Source organism: Brachyhypopomus gauderio, chromosome 13, assembly GCF_052324685.1.
Source record: "Brachyhypopomus gauderio isolate BG-103 chromosome 13, BGAUD_0.2, whole genome shotgun sequence".
In the NCBI taxonomy this organism is placed as follows: domain Eukaryota; kingdom Metazoa; phylum Chordata; class Actinopteri; order Gymnotiformes; family Hypopomidae; genus Brachyhypopomus; species Brachyhypopomus gauderio.
Genome location: NC_135223.1, coordinates 11,011,076 through 11,031,932, shown reverse-complemented (window position 1 = coordinate 11,031,932; position 20,857 = coordinate 11,011,076). Strand labels below are relative to the sequence as shown.

General features: G+C 46.7%; 1 protein-coding gene across 1 annotated transcript in view; it reads right to left on the bottom strand.

The window, feature by feature from the left end:
- Positions 1-2: 2 nt before the first annotated feature.
- itga10 (integrin, alpha 10) overlaps positions 3-20,857 on the bottom strand; it is a 30,010-nt gene continuing 9,155 nt past the window's right edge. The window contains exons 7-31 of the mRNA XM_076970834.1: positions 20,649-20,776; positions 19,408-19,556; positions 16,389-16,539; positions 13,497-13,662; positions 12,550-12,623; positions 11,471-11,615; positions 10,770-10,918; positions 10,292-10,435; positions 9,348-9,551; positions 8,977-9,107; positions 8,712-8,878; positions 8,412-8,554; positions 8,183-8,293; positions 7,959-8,044; positions 7,570-7,711; positions 6,624-6,716; positions 6,028-6,104; positions 5,779-5,862; positions 2,756-2,840; positions 2,385-2,498; positions 2,050-2,157; positions 1,789-1,902; positions 1,439-1,534; positions 1,214-1,327; positions 3-718 (exon numbers count right to left, since the gene is read on the bottom strand). Of these exons, the coding sequence (XP_076826949.1) occupies positions 665-718; positions 1,214-1,327; positions 1,439-1,534; positions 1,789-1,902; positions 2,050-2,157; positions 2,385-2,498; positions 2,756-2,840; positions 5,779-5,862; positions 6,028-6,104; positions 6,624-6,716; positions 7,570-7,711; positions 7,959-8,044; positions 8,183-8,293; positions 8,412-8,554; positions 8,712-8,878; positions 8,977-9,107; positions 9,348-9,551; positions 10,292-10,435; positions 10,770-10,918; positions 11,471-11,615; positions 12,550-12,623; positions 13,497-13,662; positions 16,389-16,539; positions 19,408-19,556; positions 20,649-20,776 (3,029 nt within the window). The 3' untranslated portion in view covers positions 3-664. The remainder of the gene's footprint in view (positions 719-1,213; positions 1,328-1,438; positions 1,535-1,788; positions 1,903-2,049; positions 2,158-2,384; positions 2,499-2,755; positions 2,841-5,778; positions 5,863-6,027; positions 6,105-6,623; positions 6,717-7,569; positions 7,712-7,958; positions 8,045-8,182; positions 8,294-8,411; positions 8,555-8,711; positions 8,879-8,976; positions 9,108-9,347; positions 9,552-10,291; positions 10,436-10,769; positions 10,919-11,470; positions 11,616-12,549; positions 12,624-13,496; positions 13,663-16,388; positions 16,540-19,407; positions 19,557-20,648; positions 20,777-20,857) is intronic.

The following is a 20,857-nucleotide window of genomic DNA, read 5'->3' as shown; positions in this document are numbered from 1 at the left end:
TTAATTCTGGTTGGATTTATTGTGGGATCTTTAACTGACAAAGAACACCAGGTTTCATTTACAAAACTTTATTCAACATCAGCTTGGGACTCGAATGAAAATGTTTTACAACCCTTGAAAACAAATACAGATTAAGAAATCTGTATTTAAGGATTAAGAAAATGGTGTCTGGAGATAAATAAAGGAAACCTGACTGCTGTGAATGCTTCCTAATGCTCCTGTGCACATCTGAATGGAGCATTTCATCATCCCAGCCCCCACCCTCCTCCACCCAGCCATCCAAATATAGCCTGCCATTATCAGTGGCTCAGTGGAGCTACACTGAGGTCATTCATCACACCACCCTGGCAAGCTCAAGTCCTTCATTTGACTTTAGTGGGGCAAAAAATAAAACATGCCCCCCCTGCACCCTGCCCCCTCTTCTCTCTACCTGCCTTCTTCACACAGCACATGTCCTTGGGACCCCACTCATCACAGCCCCCCGAGGCTGACGTGGATTTGGGGGGGAGTGGTGCATGTGCCTGGCTGTGCTCTCCTCCAGAAGAGGGGTGCATGTAGCGGGTGGGTTCTGCTCCAGGGAGGGAGTCGTCGTCCAGTAAAATGGGGCAGGGGATTGGGTCACGGTGCGAGCCGTGTGGACCCTGAGGTTTGGAGGCGGGGCGGCTCAGTCCTCGTGCTCCTCGTCCTTGTCCTTCCGTATCCTTGTGAAAAAGCCCAACTGTTGAGAGACAGTCAAGAACCGGGTCAGTACAGGGAGACCTGCTACTTCACATGCCAGTTATGGGTGCACATTTTACAGTGGCTTATGATGAACGAAGGCAGACATATTTGCACTGTATTACATCGGAACAAACTGCCGGGATGATGTTTGGCACAAATCTGCTGTGTTAAAAATTAATTTTCATTTTCAGTGTTGCATGCTCGTGGTGTTCATGAGGCAACCTCCTGCAATGTCTCCTCAATTCTCACAAGATGCTCAGCCCTTGTATGGTGAGAGACTAAAGTCCTGAATTTATAGCTATTTTAGGAGGGAGCATTTAAAATATTTTTTACAATTTTATTATTATTTAGTTAATTTTGGAAAACAGTGTTTTTGTTTGCTTTAAACCAAATTGAAGGATCAACCATCAGAATAAAATGCGTGTAAGACTATGAAAAACCTCCATGCGTTAGCACATCCATACTGGAGGTGTGGGAAACGTGTAGCTCAGACCTTCCAGAGGATGAAGATGATGAGTGCGAGCAGGAGCAGACCCCCGATGATGCTGCCGATCAGGATCCACAGAGAGATGGGAATGGAGCGGCCCTTCAGCACCTCCAGCACCATCTGCCCACACAGCACAGGCACACAGTCAAACCCAGACCGCTGGAGGTACTCACAGACAAGCCTGGGTGGTCTGGTAGTTCTGCTGGTGTTGGTGCCCTGCAGTTCTCTCACCTCCCTCCAGATGGCAGTATTTCCCAGTGTGATCAGATTTGTCTCCTGTGCGCGCAGTTGGTAGGAGCCCACTATCATGACAGCTTTGAACTTAGCCTTTTGCACATCAACACACACAAAATGTGTCCATTAACAACACTGGTCCATGACACAAAGAGCTAGTTACTCACTTAACACTAAGACTATATGTAATAATTTAATCATGTTTGCTTTAATAAAGTAGTAGTATATCAAGAGTTGAGAACTTTAGATAAACTTTTAAAAATTCTACCATAGTTGCCAGAGTTTTGTTGAATGAAGTGAGTATATATTTGTGTATGAGTGTATGCATGTGAATGTGTTTTCCTTACCTGTCTGAAAAAGTTATCATGAACTCTTCTGGTGATGCGTATTAAGGCCGACTCTCCCTTCAGCAGATGCTGGATTTGACACACAACCTCCACGCACCAAGCTGTGCTGCAGTTCTACACACACACACACACACACACACACACACACACACACACAAATCAAACACACATGTGGCCCACTACACTTGAACTGTTTCCACATTCAGATTCACCCAGGCCTCAAACCTATCTTTCGAAAATGTATTAGTCAAAACCGTTTACCAGTATTTCATTCTTCTTCATGTCCTCCGGATGCATCGGCCGCACGTCCCGCTGAGCCTCCTTCAGCTCAGCCAGGTCGCCCTTCACACTACAGTTCACCCCAGACGTCTACACACACAAGTGCATGCGTGTTCACACCCGTGGTGCCATGACATACGTACTGCAGCACGGACCACATTACACAGACATCAAAGGAGAAACCCATCGTACCCCAACGGTTCTGTGTAACCATAGCGATTATGTATGAGAATACATTACACACTGTGTGCATGTGTGGTTATATGTAACCATAATGGTTATGCACATCCATAAACGCACATAAAATGAGCACTCACATTATGAGAGACGGCATTCACCACAGATGAGAACACTCTGTCTGCTGCAGCCACAGAGGGTAAACTGATATGTAGATCCAGATTACTGATCACATAGCAGCCTAGATTCTGTATCTGAACACACATACACACATACAAGCACATTTATATGTCAGTCAACTGATGCTGGATCAGCATGTATAAAACTAAAACTTACATTTTCACTTACACATATTACTGTAATATTACGTTACATTTCACACACGTTGTATGTACACATGTATGTTACATTTTGTTAAAGCTCTTTGATTTAGCTTTGATATGAAGGTCTTTGATCTATGAAGGTCTTTCATGTATGTTTGATCAGTAGTAATCCCTAGTATAATACACACCCTGAAATGTGTGTAGAACTCAGGCCCGGTCCCTTCTGACACTGTCCTGGTTGGATGAACCTCATATCTGTTTAGATTTGATTCACTGCACAGCACCAAACCAAATAAGAAAACAGTGATGACAGCAATTTGACACAAATCTTTATTTCTTTGCAGTTGCTAAGACCCCAAAACTGGTACTTATAACACAATTTTGGGAACAACTAACTCATGAAGCCTGTCACCCAGTGCACTAAATTTTAAGCACATTTTCTGCCTTACACTCATTTAGCAATTCTACAACATTTTTTGCCAAACATTAAACACAGTTCTTTACATTAGACACAACATTCAAAACTAAAAACACTGCCATGCAACTGCCATACCCATGTACCAATTATCCAAACCCAGTCCTCACAGGTGAAAACACTTCTAGCTAATCTAGAAGTCATTAGTAATCACAGCCTGAGCCCTATAAAGAGGCCACAAGTTGCATATCTTTGCACAACGATGGAGTTCAGTACTGCCTGGGTGCACTGGGCCAATGAGAGTCTGAAACAACTGCTCTATGAATATGCACAAGCATGCTCTGCTGTTGATGTAGATGTAGAGAGGGGGGTCATATGTAAAGAGGGGGGTTAGATGTAGAGGGGGGTCAGATGTAGAGGGAGGGTCAGATGTAGAGAGGGGGGTTAGATGTAGAGAGGGAGGTCAGATGTAGAGAGGGGGGTCATATGTAAAGAGGGGGGTTAGATGTAGAGAGGGGTCAGATGTAGAGGGAGGGTCAGATGTAGAGAGGGGGGTTAGATGTAGAGAGGGAGGTCAGATGTAGAGAGGGGGGTCAGATGTAGAGAAGGGGGTCAGATGTAGAGAAGGGGGGTCAGATGTAGAGAGGGGGGTCAGATGTAGAGAGGGGGGTTAGATGTAGAGAGGGAGGTCAGATGTAGAGAGGGGGGTCAGATGTAGAGAGGGGGGTTAGATGTAGAGAGGGGTCAGATGTAGAGAGGGGGGTCAGATGTAGAGAGGGGGGTTAGATGTAGAGAGGGAGGTCAGATGTAGAGGGGGGTTAGATGTAGAGAGGGGGGTCAGATGTAGAGAAGGGGGTCAGATGTAGAGAGGGGGGTCAGATGTAGAGAGGGGGGTCAGATGTAGAGAGGGGGGTTAGATGTAGAGAGGGAGGTCAGATGTAGAGAGGGGGGTCAGATGTAGAGAGGGGGGTTAGATGTAGAGAGGGGTCAGATGTAGAGAGGGGGGTTAGATGTAGAGAGGGGTCAGATGTAGAGAGGGGGGTCAGATGTAGAGAGGGGGGTTAGATGTAGAGAGGGGGGGTCAGATGTAGAGAGGGGGGGTCAGATGTAGAGAGGGGGGTCAGATGTAGAGAGGGGGGTCATATGTAAAGAGGGGGGTTAGATGTAGAGGGGGGTCAGATGTAGAGGGAGGGTCAGATGTAGAGAGGGGGGTTAGATGTAGAGAGGGAGGTCAGATGTAGAGAGGGGGGTCATATGTAAAGAGGGGGGTTAGATGTAGAGAGGGGTCAGATGTAGAGGGAGGGTCAGATGTAGAGAGGGGGGTTAGATGTAGAGAGGGAGGTCAGATGTAGAGAGGGGGGTCAGATGTAGAGAAGGGGGTCAGATGTAGAGAGGGGGGTCAGATGTAGAGAGGGGGGTCAGATGTAGAGAGGGGGGTTAGATGTAGAGAGGGAGGTCAGATGTAGAGAGGGGGGTCAGATGTAGAGAGGGGGGTTAGATGTAGAGAGGGGTCAGATGTAGAGAGGGGGGTCAGATGTAGAGAGGGGGGTTAGATGTAGAGAGGGAGGTCAGATGTAGAGGGGGGTTAGATGTAGAGAGGGAGGTCAGATGTAGAGAGGGGGGTCAGATGTAGAGAGGGGGGTTAGATGTAGAGAGGGGTCAGATGTAGAGAGGGGGGTCAGATGTAGAGAGGGGGGTTAGATGTAGAGAGGGGTCAGATGTAGAGAGGGGGGTCAGATGTAGAGAGGGGGGTTAGATGTAGAGAGGGGGGTCAGATGTAGAGAGGGGGGGTCAGATGTAGAGAGGGGGGTCAGATGTAGAGAGGGGGGTCAGATGTAGAGAGGGGGGTTAGATGTAGAGAGGGGGTTCAGATGTAGAGGGGGGGTCAGATGTAGAGAGGGGGGTCAGATGTAGAGGGGGGGTCAGATGTAGAGAGGGGGGTCAGATGTAGAGAGGGGGGGTCAGATGTAGAGAGGGGGGTCAGATGTAGAGAGAGGGGTCAGATGTAGAGAGGGGGGTCAGATGTAGAGAGGGGGGTCAGATGTAGAGGGGGGTCAGATGTAGAGAGGGGGGTCAGACGTAGAGAGGGGGGTCAGACGTAGAGAGGGGGGTCAGACGTAGAGAGGGGGGTCAGATGTAGAGAGGAGGGTCAGATGTAGAGAGGAGGGTCAGATGTAGAGAGGGGGGTCAGATGTAGAGGGGGGTCAGATGTAGAGAGGGGTCAGATGTAGAGAAGGGGGTCAGATGTAGAGGGTGGATCAGATGTAGAGAGGAGGGTCAGATGTAGAGAGGGGTCAGATGTAGAGAAGGGGGTCAGATGTAGAGAGGGGGGTCAGATGTAGAGGAGGGTCAGATGTAGAGGGGGGATCAGATGTAGAGAGGGGGGTCAGATGTAGAGAGGGGTCAGATGTAGAGAAGGGGGTCAGATGTAGAGAGGGGGGTCAGATGTAGAGGGTGTCAGATGTAGAGGAGGGTCAGATGTAGAGAAGGGGGTCAGATGTAGAGGGGGGTCAGATGTAGAGAGGGGGGTCAGATGTAGAGGGGGGGGTCAGATGTAGAGGGGGGTTAGGTGTAGAGAGGGGGGTCAGATGTAAAGAGGGGGGTCAGATGTAGAGAGGGGGGTCAGATGTAGAGAGGAGGGTCAGATGTAGAGAGGAGGGTCAGATGTAGAGAGGAGGGTCAGATGTAGAGAGGGGGGTCAGACGTAGAGAAGGGGGTCAGACATATACATTGGCAGAGAGAAAGAGCCCAACTGGTCAGTTATGAATGTGCGCAGAATGAAGAAAAAAGCCTCACCTGGTAATAAAGATGTCAGGCTCGTACTGAACTACACTCTGTAGCTGAACAGTGTTGTCCGAGGTTTCCCCCTCAATGCTGTCACTGTAAGAACACATACACACCATCTATGTTGATCTCACCTTTACTCAACGCCTTATACACCTGTGGTCAAGCTTTGAATAACATCCATAACGTCAGTTTTGCTATGATTTGGTAACAGGGGTTATTTGTTCTGTACTGTAGGCGTGTACAGGTGTAAGCATGTACCTTGCAGCAACCAGCTTCAACTGGATCTTACTGATAAGAGATGTGCAGCTAAACTCAAACTCCAGCATGAAGTTCACCTGAGGAAGAGAGAGAAGCAGAGAGAGAGGAGGGGTGGAGTGAGGGAGGAGAGAGAGGGGGGGTGAGAGAGGAAGGGGCAGAAAGAAGGTGTAGTGAGGGAGGAGAGGGGAGGTGTGGTGTGAGGGAGGAGAGAGAGAGGGGGTGAGAGAGGAAGGGGCAGAAAGAAGGTGTAGTGAGGGAGGAGAGGGAAGGTGTGGTGTGAGGGAGGAGAGAGAGAGGGGGTGAGAGAGGAAGGGGGAGAAAGAAGGTGTAGTGAGGGAGGAGAGGGGAGGTGTGGTGTGAGGGAGGAGAGAGAGAGGGGGTGAGAGAGGAAGGGGGAGAAAGAAGGTGTAGTGAGGGAGGAGAGGGGAGGTGTGGTGTGAGGGAGGAGAGAGAGAGGGGATGAGAGAGGAAGGGGGAGAAAGAAGGTGTAGTGAGGGAGGAGAGGGGAGGTGTGGTGTGAGGGAGGACTGCACTTCAGTAGCTGTTTTTATTTGAGACAAGAAGGACAAATTGAACAGCAGAATGGGAGAACAGACCTTTGACTGGGAGCGAAAGACCGGATAGCTGACATTACAGGAGCGGCTGTTGGAACTGAGTGGTGTGCACTCAATTTTAAACTGAGCATCTTCCTGAGAGAGAGAGAGAAAGAGAGAGAGAGAGAGAGAGAGAGAGAGAGAGAGAGAGAGAGAGAGAAAATACATATTGCAGATTGCATTATTCATGACGGTCAAGACTTAGTCCTAGAAATCCAAGATGAATGTGAGACCATAACATGGGCTAGATGGCTGAGTCTGTCAGCCCAAGCCTTTGTAAAACTTTACGAGTGCTGGAGTGCTCCTTTTCCCATGTGTGGGTGGTGAATTGACTTGAGTTTCATGCACATGGCAACATATAAACTACCAAACAATAAACTCCTGCCATGAACTTTTGCACTAGCCAGAAGGCTTTTGTAGGGGTGCCAGCTGAACTCACTATTACCCACAATACCTGCTGACAAATAGCTTACTACACTTTAGTAGCTCAGCATAACAGGACCAATAACATTCATCAACACATGACACTTTGACAGATTAATGGTCTTATTTTGTGACATACTAATGACACCACATCTGTTGTCATTCCTGCTTGTAAATAAGAATCCACCACACTGGGAACTGAATGTAAGCAGCTGGTGAGAGCATACGGCACACGTGTGCCACTAGAATAGATCTGTCACACGTGTGCCCAGTAGAACAGATCTGTCTCACGTGCCCAGTGGAACAGTGTTCAGCATCAAGTTGAAAACCAAATTCAGCGCATGACAATTAACAAGTGATCTGAAAACTGAATTGAATGAGTCTGGGCTTGGAGAATTAATTCTAGTAGACTGTGTAGTCTAGTAGTTGGTTTTGTGTTTAGCCAGATGTATGTATTATTGTGTGTGTGTGTGTGTGTGTGTGTGTGTGTGTGTGTGTGTGTATGTGTATGTGTGTGTGTGTTCACCCGTATACTCAGGCTGCTGAAGTGCAGGTTTCTGGTGTAGTGGAGCGTGAGGCTGGTGTTGTAGGCGTTCTCCAGCCGGTTCTGGAGCTGAACCTCCACTGCCAGTCGCCTCCGGGGACTGCGGATCACGTATGGCTGCTGCCTGCCAGTGCAAATCACATGACCATAAAGACAACTGTCTGACCAATCACAGCTCTGGACCAATCGTGGCTTTTAGAATGCTTAATAAAAATAAAGGCAGGGTTATAATGCAGCATCACTGCTGTGATTTTAGATGTTTAGATGAAATAGTTTCTGTGGTCACAGGTCATTAGCAGCCCACGACTGTTGGGGCTCAGTTCCACCACTCCACAGCACTGAGGGCCAGTGTGGGCTCCAGGGAACAGTACCTGCTTCCTGAGATATCCATGTGTGCACGCAGAACCAAGTCCGTCACACACACGTCATCCTCTCCGCAGTCTTTATAAAATGGGATCTAATGAAAACACACACACAACCATGGGAGCACGTGAGAATCCACGTGCTGGGATGTCATATGTCCACCTTTGAGTGAGGTGCTAAATCTTCTGACTCTTTGCTAAATAGTTTAGGATTATGGACATGCTTAACTTACAGTGTTTTTAATTGTGGTTGGCCAGCCTTCATCTAGAACAGGGCTGCCTTCTGTGTCATTGATTTTGAAGTACAAGGAGAAACTGATTGGTCTGATGTAGTCTGCTGTGTCCTATTGGTCAGATGAGCAGAGAGACATATACAATAGGAATCAAGAATAATCAATCAATGAGTCAATCAGATCTGTCTGTCTGTCTGAATCCATTTGATTGTCTGTTGTATGGACTCACAAAGACATGGAAGGGCAGTGTGTGGCATAAAGGATCCCCTACGCGAACTCTGACCCCTGTCAGGGTCTGCCTCTGGGAGTTAGAGTCAAACAGAGCACGCGCAGACAGCTTCCTGTCATCCAGCATGGCCCCCACCTGCAGATCTGGACATGGCAGGGAATTATGGGAGAAGAGTGTCAATCAGGTGACGCAGCAGAGACCTTGAACACTCAAAGTGCTGAGTGAGGCTTGACAAAGGTCAATGAGCTGAACACGGAGGTGAAGCCGTGAGAGGAACTGGTCACGGAAGGTGCGGCCCACCGAAATCTGTGCCGTACGAGCCGGGCGAGCGCGACAGGACGAGGAAGCAGGCGGTGGCATTGAGGCAGGCCGAGTCCCGCCCACCCTGCTGGCAGTTCTTCTGGATGACGTTGATGGAGGATGGCTGGAAGGTCAGGCTCATGTTGACCTGCACGATGCTGCGAGACCTGCATGTACCGGAGCAGAGACACGTGGGTCAGTTTGGGGCTGGGGGTCGGGGGTCAGGGGTCAGCAGGGGGGGGTGCAGCGTGAGGGGTCCAGGTACCTGAGGAGCACGGCGCCGCCCTGGGCTCCCACGGCCAGGTCCAGCAGCTCGTCGCCGTCCATGTCGAACAGGGCACTGAGGCTGCGGCCAAAGTAGCGCAGGGGTGTGGAGAGAGAGGAGGCAGAGACCCGCTGCAGACAGACGCAGGACACAGAAGAACACGGAGAGATTAGACAGACCTGCTATGTGTAGACAGACACAGAGAAGAAGTCACTGATGAAGAACATGAACATGAGGACATCATGAACTGAGGGAAAACAAATAATGTTTACTTTTTGGCCAAACTAGTAGGCCTATTTCATTTTGTCGATCATTATGTACACATTATGTATAATCCTGTACAGTGATGTGGCATGTTCTGATCAGCCTGCCTGTTTGTACTGAGGGATGATATAGTATTCATCGCCATGGTAGATGTAAAGCGCCCCCTGGTGGTCATCCTCCAGTGGCGCTCCCACCAGCAGATCAGCGTAGCCATCGTGGTTGAGGTCTGGAGCCACGGCCATGGCGTAGCCGAACCGAGCGTCCTGGGCCTTCTGCTGAGAGTGAAGTGTACCATTCGGGGCAAAACCGTCCTGGGGCAGGTAAGAGATATTTTTTCTGATTGACAGTGTTTGATTCAAAGTAAAGAACCAAATATATGAATAATGATCAAATATGAATGAAATTGCATGGCTTTTTTGTTGATATGTGTTTTAATAGTGTTAATAGTCTAAAAATTTTGCCTTGTTGACATAACATTACACATTGCACAAAGGGCTTATATTCTAAAATAAATGTCAGATAAATTACAAGAGTCTGTTTCTATAGGTAGATACACCTTACAATAAAACATTATTTTTACGCATGTATTATGCAAGTTGTCACTGTGACGTCTGTCTCCTTCCCCATCTGTTTGTCAAGTCTGGCTCCGCCTCCCTCCTGTCTGTCAAGTCTTTGTTTTCTTATTCCATGTGCTTCTGTTTACTTCCTGGTCTTCCCCATCTAGTGTTCTGTAGCCCCACCCCTTGTAATTGATATCAGGTGTTCCTTGTTTAGTGTGTAGTTAGTGTCTGGTACTTGTTTAATGTACAGCTGCTCATGTCAATGTTTTTCCTCTTGTTCTGTAGACATTGTGCATATCGTGTCTAATTCTGTGGTTTGCGTCAATCATGTATCTCTTTCTGGACAACATGGCTCACCAACCCTGGACTGTTTAAAAGATTATGACTCTGAATTTGCTCATGTTGAATCTTGTCAGCGTGTCTGTCTGCCTTCATATCGCTCTGCGAATGCGGCGTTAAAGTCACACACACATATGCACACCACTTCTTACCCCGTCTAGACAGTAGACGTAGACTTTTCCTGTCTCTTTGTTTCCTGCTCCCAGGAACATGGGGGCAGCGATCAATAGGATATCTGTAATACCATCCTGATCAACATCCACCCCACACACCTCACTACCAAAATAAGAGCCAATCTGGAGAGAGAGAGAGAGAGAGAGAGAGAGAAAGAGAGAAGATAGAAATGTGTTTTATAAACCCATTTGTCAAACCATTTTAATGCTTTTCCAATACTGTAACATGGTCTTGCCAATAAAGTTAAATTGAATGAGAAGAAGAATGAAAGAGAAGAGATGATAGAATATGGTGAAGAATGAGTAGCTAAAGTGCTGAGAAGCTTTTGTGTATGAGCAGGCTGGACTGGGCCTAAAGCATCAGGAGAGTACAGAGGAGTGATACTGAAGAGTGAGACAGAAGAGTGACTACAGAAAAGTGCGACTGAAGAGATAAGAAAGGAATGAATGTCATTACTTGCTCTCCAGTGAGAGCTTGTGTGATGGTGACATCACCATCTGGGCTCAGGTCAAACAGAATCACTTTGCCTTTGTGCTTAAACCTGGGAGCCCCAGCCACATAAAGCTTCCTCCAGTCACCCACTGTCACCGAAGACACTGTGTAGCCTGTAGAAGATAAACACACACACACACACACACACACACACACACACACACACACACAGAGTATATGTATAGGTCTAAAGCATTTATGGGAGGTGATACAAGCTTTATAAGTATATATTGTGATTCAAGTGTGTATTGCATATTTCAAATATTGGAAGAATGGTGTGCAGTTATTCTCACATATACATTAGTTTAGACTATCAGTAAGTTCAAAAATGACCACTTAACAAAAAAACTTCTGTTATGAATAGTTACAATTACTTATTAAATAAATGTTATTAAATAGATTATAAACACCTTATAGTAACCGCAATGATTAATACTTTATAACAACAAAATAATTAATATGCATTTTTAATGCACAAATAGTAAAAAGAGGAACAATAGTACAGATGTCTGAGAGCATACATGAACCATACACCAGTACAGACATAATGGTTATGTGTATCTCTGTAACAGGTCACTCTGGCCCTTTTTTACTTTAACTGTTATAACCACTTATTTATCATTTGAGGGTGCTGTCAGTATTAATCAACAGTGTGCTGCAGTTACCCAGGTATGCTGCATGGTTCTTTAACTCCAGAGGAAACTCTTTCTCGAAAGCCTCCCTGGGGGGCATAATTGTTCCTGACCTGCTCTCCTTCAATACTCCTCCCTCCCAGTCATACGCTCCCACCATCCCGAACAAGATCCCATCCTGCAAAGTAGCCCAGGGAGAAGACCAGGTGAAGGCAACAGTAGTTACTAATACGTACGACCTCTCACACAAATGCTAACAAAAGCAATTGCACAAGCTCATCACATTACACAACACAGAAAAATGCCAAGGATATCTGGAATCCACAGTCTTCCTCAGTCTTTCAAGACTATTCTGTGGGTGAAAGCTTTAGCATAAATCCAACAAATAGAAATAAATTGAACAAACATTCTGGAAAAAGCTGAAATGAACAATATTTCATGACTGCAAGTTTTATACAGACTGAAATTTTTAGTTTTGAGTATTACTGCTTGATGACTTTAAGCAAAGCATTAAGACTCTGCCTCAGACTGCAGTAACCATTGGGAACTCAGAACATATGCTTTTTGGGGAATATTGTCATATTGTCTAATAAGCTTTATGTAGTCAAAAATGATTAATATTACTGTTGGAAAACAAAGTTAAGTTGCCATATTGTGATTTTTACCCCAATCGGAGTTTGTCCACATTTACCCATCTGTGCAGTAAGAACACACACACACACTAGTGATCACTAGGGGGCTGTGGTGCACACATGCCCAGAGCGGTAGGCAGCCTTAGCCCGGTGCCCGGGGAGCAGGTGGGGTTAAGTGTCATGTTCAAGGGCACTTTAGCCATGGCCTAGAGCCTGGGAAACAAACTCATGACCCACTAGTAACAAGACTGGTTCCTGAACCACCAGACGATGACTGCACCTAATGCTGTGACTGCAGTTTTATTTTCAACCACATCATCACAATCACGTTTTAAACTATTGTATGTTAATTGTGGCAATGCCTACACAGTCCAGTACACTACGTTCAATGTCACACAGGAGGCCGCGCATATGTAATGCCAAAGGCCACAAACCAATGAACAGAAAACAATTACTCTTTAAGTTTAAGGATATACTCACATCTAAAATGTGTGTGGAGAACCCAATCTGAGACATCTCCATGAGGAAGGCACTTTCATTGTATCCCAATGTTCCTGTCATTATATAGGACAATAACGTAAAAATACACTTAGCCCTTTTCAATACATTAGGCCAACCATATCAACACACAATCACAATTAATGCGTGAACGCCTAAACCAAACTCTAAAATATCCAAATGCTTTATAGCGTGTGCGACGACATCCTGAGAGCAGATCAAAGAACCTGTCAGGATCACGTCTGTTTAGACGTCCCTGGTCGTTTAGGAAGGTCCCGTGGTGCCCACAGCTGCACCCGTGCTCACGGCCATCCTGTCACCACTGCCTCACCTCCACTCCCTCCCTCCCTCCCTCCCTCCCTCCCTCCCTTCCTCCCTTCCTCCCTTCCCCTCAGAACTCTTGCTACATGCCCTGCAGGTCCAGCTGGGCTCTCCGGTTCCTGTTACTTCTTCCTTCTTCTCAGGGACGGAGCTGTCCTCTAGTTTACCTGAACATTTATCAGCTCAGAGTGCCTCAGAGTGACGCCACACTCATGCACAATTTATATCACTTAGTATCAATGTCTGAAAATCAGTTATGGCTATAAAATCAAATAATGGCCATTTGTGGCAGTTATTTCTTTTGATTAGTGTAAGCTGTGTCAGGCTGTTCTACTCTGTTAAACCTGCACTCGATAGCCCACATTATAGGTCCCTTCTGGTCATCAATGGACTTAATGCACGATCATAGCAGTAGGAGCTTAAGGAAAGGCCATGTCAGTTAGATCCTCCATAAATCATCCCACAATGCCCTGCTTTGGTGAAGAGTGGCCAGACTTTTCACCACATTTTGCTGTGCCTTTACATTTTAGCACCTCCTGTCTCCTGGGCACTGACATTTTTTAAAACAAACACAGAAAATAAGATGTTGTGCTGGTTTTCAATCATACCCTCGAGACTGAAGATTCGATCTCCCAAGGCATCTACGATGTCATTCAGCGCTGCTTCGTCTGTTACATTGAAGAAGTATTTCTCGTCTGGGTCACTGGCAATGTACTTGATTTCATTAATGAAGGTCTCCGGGTCCTGCTGTCTGCGAATGTAGTGACCCAAAACCTGAGTGACAGTAATAGGAGTGATAGACAGATAGACAGACAGGAATAAAGAAAAAGGAGCAAAAAGAGAAAGAGCATGATGGAGAGGTATACACAGATGCTGAGCTGGACACACAGAACCCCATCAACCTTTGGGATTCTGAAGAAGAAAACTAACTCAGGAAGCTATATTTTTTCCAGCAAACCATCAGAGTTCAGCTGCGTTTGAGAGAATGATAGCAGATATGTTCTCACACAGGAAGCCAACACCTCCACTGTTCTACAGAAGGACCAAACCAGATGCCATGATGAGTCGTGTACATTCCTGACGCGGGACCAGGTAGTGGGAAGAGCACGGAGAGGGCCAGAACAGCTCCACGTGACTCAGAGAGAGAGAAAAAGCACATCCCTTTCCCATAGACACAGATCAGATCATGGCAGCTCACCACTAACGAGAACTCCTTTATATCACCTTGGAAATTGCCCAAGCAAAAGCCACATGAAATATTTTATTCGGTTTACAGTACACCCCCCCCCCCCCCCCCCCCCACCCTCCATCAAAAAAGTCCTTCCTTAGAACCTTTTGACAAACCTCAACTGACCTGAATAAAACTGATAAGTAAGTACATCGCTGTGGATAATGTAAATGTAACATAAACAACCCCATAGAGGTTTCAGTGTCCAGCCGCCCAACATTAACATGTGTCTCAGATCTCCACTAAACGACCCCAGCAGTCTGGGTTAGACCGAGGGCTTCACAAACAAGAAAGACATATAGACATATAGAAGCACAAGGAAAGAGGGGAGAAGAACAGGGGAATGTGTACAATATGTGTGTCTTGTTCACCCATATGAAGTGATATGACTTATATCCTTGAATTGAGTCCAGCAGTAGTCAAGAAATGTAACATAAACATGTAACAAGCAGATTTGTCAAACCCCAGGGAATGTCCATGTTTGCTGTCAGTTGGTTTCTATGCTCATGGAGGGTGGTGAAATAACTAAATTAAGACTCCTCTAACACACCTTTGTTTCTGTTTAACAGACCAAAATATTCTTCCTTCCCTTTCTCTTAATATTCTTCCTTCCCCTTCTCTTCCTCGGTCTTTTGCTTCTGCTTTACTGTAAAAAAATGTATAACACAACACTATATATCTGTATTAGCCATAAACTCCCCTCTCAGATCACTAATGTCTAAAACAGCGCTGCTCCACCACCGCATGGCTAGCGCAGTTATTGTTGCGAGGTTGTTTCTCCGCTCTCCCGCGAGTGTTTTGCTTTTTGGGAGGATTTTTGTCCTCTGGTGGTATGGGAGAGAGAGACAGAGAGAAATGCAGAGAGACAGAGAATGTGGGTGGAGACGAACATGAAAAAACCCCTGGAACCCAAAGGCCATACTTTGGCTGGCACTGCTTGAGAACAACCTGTCACGGTTCAGATCCGCCGCTCCCCAGAGGTGACATGTCACCCCCGTAACTCGGCACGTTTGCACTCTGTTTTCCCCGTGTTTGTGGCCACAAGGAAAACACCTCATTTTGGCAGAGGCTCACGGAGGCCTCTGCAGATCTGTGAAGAGCGTAATTGAAAACAAAGATGCAGTTGTGAAGGGCGAGAGCTAATCCACAATGAAAACAAACACACACGTCTTTTCCCCCTCCCTTTACGGCATTTGTTTTTGATCTTTATTTGAGGCCCTGCCCTGTGGATGTAACCATGTTGGCTTTGCTGTATTCTGTGTCTAGTTATACTTGTTTGTTTGGGAGTTACTCAATCTTCAGGCTCCTGAATAATGACCGAATACCTCCACTTTGGCTCTTGGGATGACAGGAGCACTCTGTGTTTAGTTCAGGTCTTAAGGACCAAATCACATGTAAGTTGAGCATGGCAGCAGCAGCAGGGGTATTGGAAGGTGTTGGAGAGAATATCTGAGTTATAAGCAGCTAAGAAGGTATCCAGGAGCAAAGGCTAGCAAAATGAACTCAGGAGTGTTCTGGTGGGCAGAGCACATGTTTGCCAGCTGGAAGACCAGGGTTCAAGGTCACTCACTTGAACATGCAGAATGAACTCATCCCTATGTGCTTCCACTGTGTCCTACACCCTCATCCTTTGGACACTGCTCAACACCTCCTCCCTGACTTGCTCCTCGATGACCCTCTCGGGTTCAGATGAAGCTCCTCCACTGGTCACCTCCCCACTCCACTGACCTCCATCTGCCATGTTTACGCGCCTTTGAGAAATCTGGCTCTTTGTGATGTTGTGGTTTGATGTGGAGACTGGGCAGGGTGCCACAACCACTCCCCCCCCCGCTGGGCCAGAGCTGCAGCGGACTTCAGGCGCACATACGGGCTATTTCTGAACACTGTTTTCCTCTGTTTGAGAAGAGCAATCTAGCGGTTATGATTGTGTAAAGAACGGGCCACGTTCCTTTTCCACGGCGAGACAGCAACAGAGAGAAGTGGAGGGTGGGGTGCAGTTGAAGTTCTTTAAATAGACCTACAGTGCCAATTTTGGTCAGTTAGGTGGAGATAGCACAGAATGGGACAATTCCATATTTTATGCACTATTATACAGCTTTGGCTTAGGAGAGCTGGGACTGTGTTGTTTCAGTCCTAAATACCAAGGTGTGTGCTGGCTGTATTTGGCAGTGCAGGAGAGTTTTGGGATGAATTTGAAGTCTTCACTTTGTTATAAGCCAAGTGTGCATGTTGAGTAGTGTGTGGAGTAGCGTGTTGAGTGTGGTGTACTCACGGCGATGGCGTATCTGGTGATGTTGCGCTTCTCGCACTCGGCCAGGGCTTCAGGAAGTTCCTCGCCGTCGTGCGACTCTCCGTCTGTCACCACGATCATCACTTTAGTGGCTCCCTCCCTGGCTCCTCTCTCCACACTGAACGCCTCTGTGCTGGGGGAGCAAACTCAGGGTCAACAATCAGGAAATCAGCACTACAGTGGATGAAATCAACACTGTAGTGGAAGAAATTAACACTACAGTGGACAAAATCAACACTGTAGTGGAAGAAATCTACAGTGTTGTGGAAGAAATTAACACCACAGTGGACGAAATCAAAACTCGTGGAAGAAATTAACATTACAGTGGATTAAATCAACACTGTAGTGGAAGAAATCAACATTACAGTGGACTAAATCAACACTGTAGTGGAAGAAATCAACACTAGAGTAGAAACCAAAACAAGGCAGGTAAAGCTGATATTGCATCTGCAGAGCCCAGACTCTGGGCTTTCCAGTGTGTGACACACATCTGTATATCTCTCTTTTTCTGCTTTACTCTGCCATTTTTTACCTCCAAAAAAACCTCACATTTTTGTGCCTCCACTCAGACAACACACACACACACACACACACACACACACACACACACACACACACACACACACACACACACACACACACACACACAACACACACACACATAAATACACACATTCACACACAATTCATCCTGTTTGTGTAAGCTTGACCAGTTCCTTTAAGTGGAAATTTGTGATGCGACCTCAGCGTTAGTCAACTCGGTGATTTTCAGGCGGCTTTGCAGATCCAGACTATATATAACCTAGTGGCTCCCCGCAAGAGACTTTAAACCCACCCAGTGGCCTCCTGCCTAATTACATCCAGAGAAAGGGCAGTCCAGCTGAGGAGAGATGGAGAGGTAGATCAGGGGGAGGATAGATGAGCAGATCACATCAGAATAGAATAGAATAGAATAGAATGGAATAGAATAGAATATAATAGAGCGAAGGGGAGAGGAGTGAGGATGAAAAACAGCAAAATGAATGAAGAGAAGAGGATGAGGAAGATGGAAAGTTTTAAAAGCAGCTGATGAAGGGTGATGAAGTGCTAAACAGGAGCATGCATGCGTGACAGACAGCGTGACAGTATCACAGTCACCGCATGAGAGTCAGACGGAGCTGGAGGGGCGTCTGATGTGGGCTGTGACAAACAGAGGCAGTTTACTCGGTTATAAACATCCCTGTCGCCACTTATAAAAACCGTGAAGCACTGGAGGAGGAAAGTGGCGTTGCTTCTTAATGAGATAAAAGGGAGGGTGTGAGGGCGGGTGGGAGAGAGATACAGGGAGAGAGAGACAGGTATGGAAAGACAGGAAGACATGGTGGCTTTACACTTGCCTTGAAATTAGAAAATACCCATCAATCCAATTTTTACAGGAATAAAAATAAGATTACAAGTCTGTGTTACATCAGTTTATGGAGGTTTTTCAGCAAGATGGAGAAAGAAAAGTGGGAGAGTGTGTGGGAAAAAGGAGGCCAGTATTCATTGCTATGTGTTATTTAAATCCCACTCTTGTTTTATAGAGTACTTTATCTAGAGTAATGCGGTCACCACAGCTGGATGTCTTTTCTATAAGATATTTATATTAATTAGTGCATTCGAGTTTTATTGAATCTGTGTTTTTGTACAAGTTTTTGTGTGAATGTTCTAGAAATGGACCCCAAAATGGTGGGAATGTGCCGTTATCCTCACATGTATGTTTAATGCGTATGTATGTTTGCACAGCTGTGAAGGTAAAAGCTATGTCTGCGGTACAGAGTCCCCACCTGCAGCTGTGCTGATCCAGCTCTCTCTCCCACCCTCTGTCTACATCAGCAAACCTTAATGTTATTGTGGCCCCGCCCACCTCACCTCACTACTGCGGTCCCTTCATCTGGAGGGAGAGTCTAAGCTCTGGGCAAGTGCTCACAAGAGAATGCACACTCCTCCATGCCTACAATGGACTGGTCCGAAAAAAAAAAAAACAAGTATGTTGTAGACTGCATGGTGAGGATAGCAGGCTTTTATGCTACCTGATAATCATACACAGGAAGACATTCACAGCTACCAGTGTCACCCCAGCTCCGGGCTCATGGAGAGAGGCAGCGCTTCTCCAACTCCAGAGGATGTGACACTAGCCTCGGATAACGCTTCTGAAGGCTGCAGGATGCAGTAAGAATGAAAAGAATCTTTGATGCCGGCACGCAGAACATTAAAAAAAAAGAACAAAAGATTTGCCAGGACCTTATGCATGTACCATGAAGTCTTATATAGGCCAAGATAATGAGTCCGGCTCACATTGAGTAAACAGACCTGGCTTCAGAGCAGCTTGGACATGGTGGATAGGGAATGGGTCAGAACACCAACTGCCTGTTTAAAATCAGCAGAGGTCTCATTCACTGAATTCTCGGGCCAGGGGTTTGTCCTGGAGAGCTGGAGTCACTAGTGTGTGTATGTTTAGCAGGAGTGTTTCAAAGCAAGCCAGAGAGGGTCCTGTACAGAGCGGATGGGGAGACATGCAGAGGAGAGGAAGGAGACGGGGAGGGGGGGGGGGGGGGGGGGGGGGGGGGCTACGTAAATGCCTGCATGTAAATGAAGTCGTGTGGATGCTTCCATGGGACTCCAGGGCGGTGATACTGTTACAGCGTTTGTGTCTTCAGAGGTATTGGCTTGACAACAAAGGCACCATTGAGCGGTTAACTTGAGTAAATCCACACACACACACACACACACACACACACACACACACACACACACACACACACACACACACACACACACACACACACACACTCACACACACACACACACACACACACACACACACACACACACACACACACACACACACACACACACACACACTGGATGCTGACAGCTGACATATGATAAGTTATAAAAAACAAAGAAAAGGAGATAAGACATAAAAAGGAGAAGGGGTAGGTCCTGGATGTAGAGTTGAGGTAATGATTGACAGTCCTACCAGCCCATGTGGATGGCATATGCGGTGCGAGTCTCCCGCCCCTCCTGACGACTGATGTTCTTAGCTGCTTCCACCACATCCTGCGTCGTCTGATAGTCCTTAAGGGACCACTCATGAACTGAGATCTCCCCATACTGCAGGATACCCACCTACACACACACACACACACACACACACACACACACACACACACACACACACACACGCCCAGGTATTTCAGAGCTGAATTGAACTTTAGTAATGTTGTTGAGGATGAGTGCCAGTCGTGAGGTGGGGGCCGCACAGAACCGTCTGAGCCGAGGCAGACGTGACCGGCTGTGCCAGCATACCAAACCAGACATTCCAGCAAAGGGCAGCTGTGTCAGAGCATGACATACTCCCCAAAGCATAAGAATGTCCTCTCAGCCCTGAGACTGCACGCTGCCCCTGACAGGAGCACACAGCATCTGCACTGCCCACATTCACAAGCCACATCACCCTAACAGTTACACATAAGAACATTATTTTTCTCTCAGTAACACTTGCGCACACATACACACAGACACATGAACACACACATGCACACACATACACACACATGCGTGCACACACACATGCACACATACACACAAATGCATGCACACGCACATGCATACGTTCTTAACTCAAACTCTTGGTCCCCTACACTCCTGTGTGACTGGAACTCCATTCATATTAATTTGAGCATTTATCACCCTGACCCTGTTAGGGCTCTGTTTCACACAGAGGACAAGCCTGTGACTGTATCACACACACACTCACACACACACTCACTCACTCACTCACTCACTCACTCACTCACACACTCACTCACACACACTCACACACACTCACTCACACACACACACACACACACACACACACACACACACACACACACACACACACACACACACACACACACACACACACACATCACACAGCTATATGAATCTCAATGAGCTCTGTGTGAGAGCCCCTGGTGTCTTAGGGGTGCACTGTAAGGGCAGTTTCACTCCTCAATCAAAATTTCACAAGTCAAAGTAGAAAGAAGTCAAACCCTGAATGGCTCACAGAACTGCAGTTTAGAGCTTTAACACAGATCGCTCTAACAGACCTGTTTCAGCACTGGCTAATTAGCACGAGCCGAATCGTGTATGTTAGAACACGCAGAGCTGTACAGTGTCCACACCTGAGTCTGACCACTGCATAGCAAAGACAGATCCTCGCAGATCCACACTCACCTGCATCTGCTCTGGACTGATGTGGAACTTGCTAAGGATGTTACTGAGGAAGTTCTGCACCTCATACCAGGGGTAGATACTGTTAGAACCATCCAGAACAATCACTATGTCCATGTAGGTAGTGCACCCTGAAACACAGTAACATGGTGCTGTGAGCAGTTTTGCGCGTTCCTGGAGGCGTAGCATTAGAGTGAGTTTGTTGGGCGGTC